Source organism: Pterocles gutturalis, unplaced genomic scaffold (assembly GCF_000699245.1).
Source record: "Pterocles gutturalis isolate BGI_N339 unplaced genomic scaffold, ASM69924v1 scaffold27437, whole genome shotgun sequence".
Lineage (NCBI taxonomy): Eukaryota > Metazoa > Chordata > Aves > Pterocliformes > Pteroclidae > Pterocles > Pterocles gutturalis.
Window position 1 is genome coordinate 17,688 of NW_010113622.1, and position 8,150 is coordinate 25,837.

At 40.8% G+C, this 8,150-nt stretch overlaps 1 protein-coding gene across 1 annotated transcript in view; it reads left to right on the plus strand.

Moving 5' to 3' along the window:
- Nucleotides 1-7,738, plus strand: part of DCAF5 (DDB1 and CUL4 associated factor 5) — a gene marked incomplete at its 5' end in the record, with an annotated part of 19,524 nt that extends 11,786 nt beyond the window's left edge. Inside the window, one exon of the mRNA XM_010074581.1 lies at nucleotides 5,930-7,738. Coding sequence (XP_010072883.1) covers nucleotides 5,930-7,738 — 1,809 coding nt within the window. The remainder of the gene's footprint in view (nucleotides 1-5,929) is intronic.
- Nucleotides 7,739-8,150: the final 412 nt, after the last annotated feature.

Sequence of the window (8,150 nt, forward strand, 5' to 3'; positions counted from 1 at the left end):
TTCCCTAAGGAAAGACAGACAATGTTGTGGGAGCAAGGCAGAAACTTTTTGTCATTTCTAATAGCAGAGGTTGAGGGTGGGGAGGCAGAGGATTATGCTACACTAGTGCACTTTGCATTCTGCTGCCACAGAAATTTTGCTATAATTTAGGTCAATCAACAAGATGAAAGAAATGAGAACTGATGCTGCTTCCAACTATTTGTTGAATGACTTCATAAAAATCTTACCTGCATGTGGATATAAATGAAGTCATTTGAGTATTAGTAAATGGTTTTCAGTCAGCTACAAATTGACTGAATGAACTTGTCCTGCAAAGGAATGTTTTAGGGGTCTGCAACTTGTGGTCCAGAACCGGCCCAAAACTGTGGGACCATGGCCTAATGCCCAGCTGCATCACTTGCGTTACAACTACTATCAGCATTTGGGTGTTCTGACTGTAGTTTAGCTTTCCTTCTCTTCTATCTTCAACTGATACTTTAGTTTGCTTTTCCACTTTTTTCTTCATATGTGTCCCTCTGACAGGTTGGATCACAAATCTATCAAATACAGCCTTTGAACAGAAGTGCATTGAACAGCTTTAGCAGCTCACTGATTTTTTCAATTTTCAAGCAGTCCAACTGCTACTGTTTAACAACAGTTTTGCCAGAGGCTTTTTTTGTTTGGTTGGTTGTTTTTTGGGGGCTTTTTGTTTTTTTTTTGCTTTGGGAACTTGGTTCATGCAGCCTGAATTCTCCCTTTTGGATTTGAGATCTGCTGACCCTTCACCCTATGAATCCTTCCTGCATGAGTGTGCTTTGACTGTTGGATTAGCATTGGTATAAACATCCCCTGTGTTGCTTTTGTGTACTTCTGTTAGGGTTTTGGCAGGGGGGTTTTTTGCCTAGTGATTAAAAGGTTAGTTCAATTAAGGCCCCAGTCACAGGTTGTGTAACTTTCAAAGACACCTCTGCTTGAATGCTTCCCTAGAAGAGAAAGCCTGTTGTGTCACTGTATGTGCAATGGAACTCGTGTAGCTGCTTTGAAGAAGCTGAATTCCCCAAACATTGCAAGCCAGAAACAAATTAAGGGAAAGGTGTTTAATGTACTAGAATTATGAACCCTTTGTTGTATGAACCCTTTTGTTGTATGTCATTTTGTCTCAGCTTGTAATGTGCCTTGTTTGGGGATCAGGTTGTTTTAAGGCTCATATCTTGTCTGATCTGCAAGACTTCACTCTTTAAAGATAGTGTCTTAGTGAACAGCAGTTTGTGGGTGACCATCCAATGGTGGTTTCTTCTTCATTCCATCTACTTCTACAGATAGACTGGAGGCTACTAACTGCCACTAGCAGAAGGGCAAAACAGGAAAAAACACCACCAGCAGCAGTTCTGAGGGGCTATTTACTGCATTAAAACCAGCTGGGAACACAAGTCTTTCCCTTGCATGGCTGTCTTTCCCCCATATAAATGCTTGATGTGCTTGCTCGGAGAAGTTGAGATGACAAGAGGAAGAGCCATAAATAAAAATTGTAGTTAATTTTTTTAATGTTTTCTTGGGTTTTTGATTTTTGTTTGCTTTAATCAGTTCCTTAAGGAGTATCCTTCCTTTTACTATCCTTCAAGTATCTTTTAAAAATCTTTCTGAAATTAAGTCACAGAAGATAACTTCACTGTGGTTGGCTGGTATTCCATTCCCTCAAGTGTAGCTTTGAATTAAAAATGTGGATGCAACTAGTTGTTTGAGCCCTTAATTTTTAGAGTAACTGGCCTAAATTTAGTGCTTCTAGAAGTGAGGAACTGATAGCACCAGCATCAAGGCATGATACAGACAAGCCATTCAATAATTCCACGTGCTTCTGCCAACATACTTGCTATTTTAATGCTGATTGCAAATGAGATACAAATTCATCTCGGGTCCTAACCCTGCTGAAATGAATAGTATTCACAAGAATGATTTTGACCTTTGTAGTTATGGTTTTTTTGCTTTAGTTTTATTTTGTTGTAAAGCACATGCAAGAATGTAATTCAGTAGCTCAGTGGTTTAGGGTTTGTTTTCTTCTAGGACTGAGAATACAATGGATAAGATGGGAGGGGGTGTGTGAATATTCAAGTGAGGAGGTTTCAGAAACCTAAAATAAGACTCAACAAGCTCATTAATAAAGGATATTAGAAGCCTTGAGTCCAGACTGTGTGCTGGACATATCAACCCAGATGAATTGTTCATTGTCCTCCATTTCAGAAACCTGAACTTCACTAAAATTATATGGAAAAGCACAGCTGTGAACTAAAATTATCATTTGCAGCAAGCATCTGTTGCAAGGGCTAAAGCAATATAAAATAGAAAAATACCACTTTCTCCTCAGATGAGTGTGTGTGACATTGGGATGTGCTGGCAGGAAAACAAATTGCATGGCAGGAGAAACAAATGAGACATTCCCTCCGATGTATGGGGCTTAGAGGAGGGCCACGGAGAATAATGCAGAAAACGACAGTTCCGGAAAAGATAAAATAGTGTGTAAGGAGTTTCAGAAAGAAACACTGTTTTGTACTGGAAATAGAATACTCTGTAACTGTGGTTCTGAGCACAACTGTTGTAGGGCTCATTTGTTTAAAAATCATCAGTATATCAAAGATAGCAAAGTCTATTTGCCCATGTTGCTATGGTGACAGATTAATGTCATTGTGGCTAGCTGCCTCTGCCTAGTCAGATAATCTAATATAGCTGGTTTTAATTATTCTCACGCCATGGGCATGACTACTTTTTTGTTTTAAAATTTGAGGGTTTGCCACCATGGAGTACAAGCAATTCAGAGATGTTCTCTGAAGCATCTCTGCTGAAGTAGAGAACCAGTTTAGTACACCCCTTTTCTGTTATTGTTCCTGTTTTTATATGTGTACTCAGGGCATCAGTGAGTAATATTCAGCTCCTTAATCCTCTGACAAAGAAAGAACTTCTTGATAGATTGTTGCTTCAGTGGGATGATTTGACAGTTTATTTTCTCCAATTTGCTCACATTCTTCCTTGATGTGCCATCAGTCAAGATGAGAAAAAGGCAAAGGCATTCCATTTACAAAGAAGCCCATTTCAGATGCCACAGAGAGCACTGGACCAGTTGCTGCCAGTCCCGGTTCTGCCAAGGGTAGATTCTTAATCTGTTTTCTTTCTGGTACTCTGGCAGGCCCTCTCACTCCCTCATCACAAAATGTCTAAAAAGCAAGGATATCAATCTCAAGACATATGATCTTGTACAAACAGGTCTTCATCCTGAATTCCCTTGACCAATCTTTATTATTTACTCCTTCTCTCTGAACCAATCTGTCTCAGAAGGGAAAAGCCTCACTATGGACTCTTTGTAGCTATCTTTTCAATATTTAACACTGCTGTTTTTTCTCTGATGCTTGCAGAATGAGCAGAAAGATCTGGTAGCACTAACAACGATGTAGGATCCCTCTGTGCATACTTTATGTACCTTTCTACATGACTTTTTATTATCAAACAGACCTTTCCCAGAGGGCCTTTGGAGGAGGCTACCTCTCCTCCATTTATCTTGGTTCATACAAGATCTAAGAGTTTTCTAATTCTCTTGCTTAAAAAAAAAGTTTTATAAAACCTAGTGATCAATCTAGCACTGCTAGGACTATTTGAGGAAGGGGCATGCCAGCCTGCTTGTCCAGACATACAGTATGAAGCATTTACAAGAAGGTATATGCTTCTTAAATACAAGATCTGATCTACTTGCTGAAATGCTCAGAAGTGGGATAAAGAGGGGAAAAGATCTGATAAATTGTGAGAGAAGGTGCTGAACATGTGCTAGTTAAATCATCAAGGACGCAGCAATTAAGAATAGTCCTTTGAGCAAGTAGAGTTATTAATAATAGACTATTTTTCTATTCAAAAACTTGGTGTATCCCCAGATCAACAATCTTTCTCAAGCATCCACTGAGAGAAGACTCTTTCCTACCTTGTCTTCAGGAAGTAGAGCATGGGAAACAATTAGAGGGTGAAGAGAGATTCCTTCTGTTCTCTTGAGTAGTTCAAAAAGGTTAAGAACAGTTGATGGAAGTCTACACATACTGGGTTTAGGTTGGGTTTTGTTATCTTTCTTCAGACCTGATGCTTGTCCCTTGAGCTATATGTCTGGTAAGTGCAATGCTTGAACCAATCAATGGAGACTGTCTTCATTCTGACTTCAAGTATTACATTAATGAACTGTACTAGAAAAGAATTTGCTTAAATACTGCAACTAATAAAAATAGCAATTAAGTACAAATAGCGAATACACCTTGATATTGAGGCATGTTCCTAGGAACAATCTAATGTAATGCAATATAAAATTCCTTTGCCTTTGCTCTGAAAGGCAGCTTTATGATTGCCATACAGAAGAAGGTATATCTGAAGCCCACCTTCATCTTGGAATAGAGATGTTTTTATCTATATAGCCAGATCATGTGTGGAAGCTCTGTTAACTATAAATTACAGGGGATGCAAAGTAAAGGCATTCAAGTTTGGGAGAATTCCAGAATAAGGGTTACCTGTACATCTTCAGATTGGCTCTGCTGAACAAGTAGCTGCAACATAATTTATTTTGGTTTTACTTCCACTATTAAAGGTGTAAGGTCTTATGGTACACTGTTGAAAATCTCTCTGAATACAGAACTAGTGTCATTCTCATGGGCTTTTCTTATTGTGCTTGTCATGGTAGTATCATATTATGTTGCATGTGTTAACTACACATCTGTGAGACGGGTGCTGATTAGTCCATTTACACAGGCAAAACACTCTTTTTGTTAGCAGTTTTGTCTGCTTGGAACAAAACCTGACTAATTTCTGTTGGGAAAAGAGTCAGATGTTTTTGCCAAACCTATCCCAAAAGGCCAACCTAGTACACACAGCTGGCATAGAAATTTTTTCCCTGAGCTTGTTAGTATGGTAAAAGCAAAGTATGACTGAAATCAGGTATTTTATAAGCAGAACATTAAGGCAGTATTGTGGATAAAATATGCAAGCTCTGCTTACAGTAAGTGTTGTGCATCACATTAACCATCAATCTAGAATAAAGTGATAGTGGTTGTCCAATAAATCCTTAATCGTATTGCCTGGAATCTGTGAATGAAACTGAGAAAGGTGAGGAGATCCAACTATTATATTTGCTATGGATTACCAGTTTCTTAGGGATGTTGGTGGATCTTCTTTGAGGCATTTTTTTCCTTCCCTTCTCACCAGGAAAACTGAGGGAGGGCTAGACAGACAGCATAGTCAGCGCTCTTGCTATTGGTGAAAAGATTTCACTTTGCAGTGTTACTACCTCTTTCCACTTCAGAAGTATCTTTCAGTAAAACTCTCCTCCTTCACCTTTCTCTACTAGCTGAAACTGCTGCGATGTCTTCCGAGGATGTTGGAGGCTTTCTTTCCTTCGCAACTGTTCCTTAAAGGAACTAGTGCGGGCTTGCTTTTCACCTCTGTGCTTTCAGCTCCCTGCCTGCTGATGAGGTGTGACTGACTCTGCAGCTGGATGAAATGTTACTCTGCATTACTGGCACAAGTAACTCTAGTTTCCTGGGAAACAAGTGCCTTCATTAGTGCTAAGACTGTATTGTAGGCAACAAACTATTCTTACCATTAGTGAGTAAGCATCCCCTGTTACATAAAAATAGAGCCCTGCAATTTGGGATAGATTATTACACAATGAAATATTGAAATGATGGATAATCTGCAGTGTGAGAGCTTTTAAGTTCTGGATGGATGAAGTAAATGCAGGGAAAAAAAGTGGAAAAGGGGGAGAAAAAACCCTACATCTCTGGAATACTTGTAAGTATGGGTCTAAGGGGCAAAAATTAAAACAATCTGCATTTACACTTGTTCTTGGTATTTGCGCTACTGTTCTGTTTCAAATGCCTATAATAGTTTATGAATTCAAAGACACATTTTTTTATTTTATTTTCTGTTACAGATCTGGAGTCCTTACAAGCAGCCTGACTGCACAGGGGATCTGGATGGTAGAATTGAGGATGATTCACGTTGCCTCTACACTCATGAAGAGTACATCAGTCTTGTGTTGAACAGTGGTAGTGGTTTGTCCCATGATTATGCCAACCAATCAGTCCAGGAAGATCCACGGATGATGGCCTTTTTTGACTCCCTGGTGCGCCGGGAGATCGAGGGCTGGAGTTCTGACTCAGACAGCGACCTCAGTGAGAGCACAATCCTGCAACTCCATGCAGGAGTAAGTGAACGCTCCGCTTACAGCGAGTCAGAGTCGTCCGCCTCTCTGCATCACTCCCCACCACATGCAGCTGAAGAGTCTGATGAAACTGCCTATAACTTAAGGGCCTTAAGATCAACTGAATCCCCCTCAGCCAGAGAAGATGTGGCTTCCCGTCAGCAGAGGCTCTCTGCGCTGAGAAAGTATCAGGATAAACGTCTCCTGGCCCTTTCCAATGAGTCTGACTCTGATGACAATACCTGTGAGGCGGAACTAGATACAGACCTTTTCCCACGGCCACGGTCCCCGAGTCCTGAGGAGAATGAATCCAGCAGTTCCAGCAGCAGCAACAGTACAGAAGACGAAGAGGAACTGAATGAACGACGCACATCTATGAGGCAACGAAATGCACTGAGGCACCGACAGAAGGTGCAAAAAGAGGAAAGGACTAGCACTAACACAGAGAATGTGACCCCCTACATAGGTGAGGACATCTATGATTACCCCCAGATCAAAGTAGATGATCTTTCTTCTTCTCCAGCTTCTTCACCAGAAAGAAGTTCAGCCAACAAAGAAGTTCTCAAAGAAAGGACATCTCCTTGTTCAGACAGTGAATCAGTGGAGAGAAAGATTTACAAAGCTTACAAATGGCTTCATTATTCTTATATATCATATTCAGCTAGTAAAGATGGTGAATCCTCCAGAGGAGATGGGGAGAATGATGAAGGGAAGCCAGGAACTAGTGGAAGGCACAGTACAGCACACTCACTAAGTAAGGAAGATGCTAGGAGCTTGAGTTCAGTAATTCCTCAAGGTTCCTCAGCTCTTCCTACTGAAAGCCACAACAAAGAAACTTTGAAGGAGTGTGGCTTGAAAGAAAATTCTAGTAATGGTCAAGCTCATGAATGTGACAATCAGCGGTGGATGGATGGTCAAGAAAACACATCTGAAGACACTAGCAGTGGAGGTATAGAGCATTCTTTTGAGAATAAAAAGCTCAATGGGAAAGCTAACTGCAAAGGGCTAAAGAGTTGTGCTGAAGAACCTTGCATTCAGACTGCAGGACTTGTGGAACAGAAAAATAGTCAGAACTGTCAACCAGCATCAAGCCATCACTCATTGGTCCCTCCATTCTCTGCTGTTGCCATCTGTAGCATGTCGGGTCACTGCTCTAGAAACCAGACTGATGACAGTGAGGAGAGGAGCCTTGACACCTCCTGTGTTAACCACAACAACGGCCACTTGCATCTTCGCCCTTCATGCCTCAACAATGGACAGAGTTTTGGAGAGCAGGAGACTGTGACGCAAGGACTACAGGTGCACTCAAATGCTGATAATGGCAGCCTTGCACAGATGGGTGTGACCTTGCACAAAGACTGCTGCCTGTCTGAAATGGACTCCAACAGCTACAATGTGAGCACAAGAGAGGATACTGCTGACTTGCATCCTGCAGGCAGTGAGAGCACTCAATCTCTCGGAGGACTGAAAAGACACAGAGCGGAGTTGGAAGATGCAGATTCAGAGAGTTCATCCTTAGAAAAGAAGTTAAAAACATGATACATGCAAATGTCTGTCGTAGTGTGCACTCTCAAAAAAAGAAAAGGAAAAAGAAAGTATTAAAGGCACATAGAGCTTGGGTCTGAAACATTGCGTTTGATTCTCCATTCCATTCTTCAGTGGGTCTGTTTTAGATTGCCAATGGTTCATGCTGTATAAAAATCCAACTTACTCCTTAATGAGACTGAGTCTAGTGTACCCATACAAGGTTCTGTTTAAAGTAAATCCTTATTAAGACGGTTGACTGAATCATTCTTGTGTGAACATGTGTCGTTTGTTCAGCCAGCCAAGCAGGATGACTGCTTTAAGTTTTAATTGTTCTTCTAAGAAGGAATTTTTCCGTACTGACACTTATTACACATTGCAGGCTGAAGAACGATTGAATTAGATCACGCTGGTGGTAGCTTGGGGT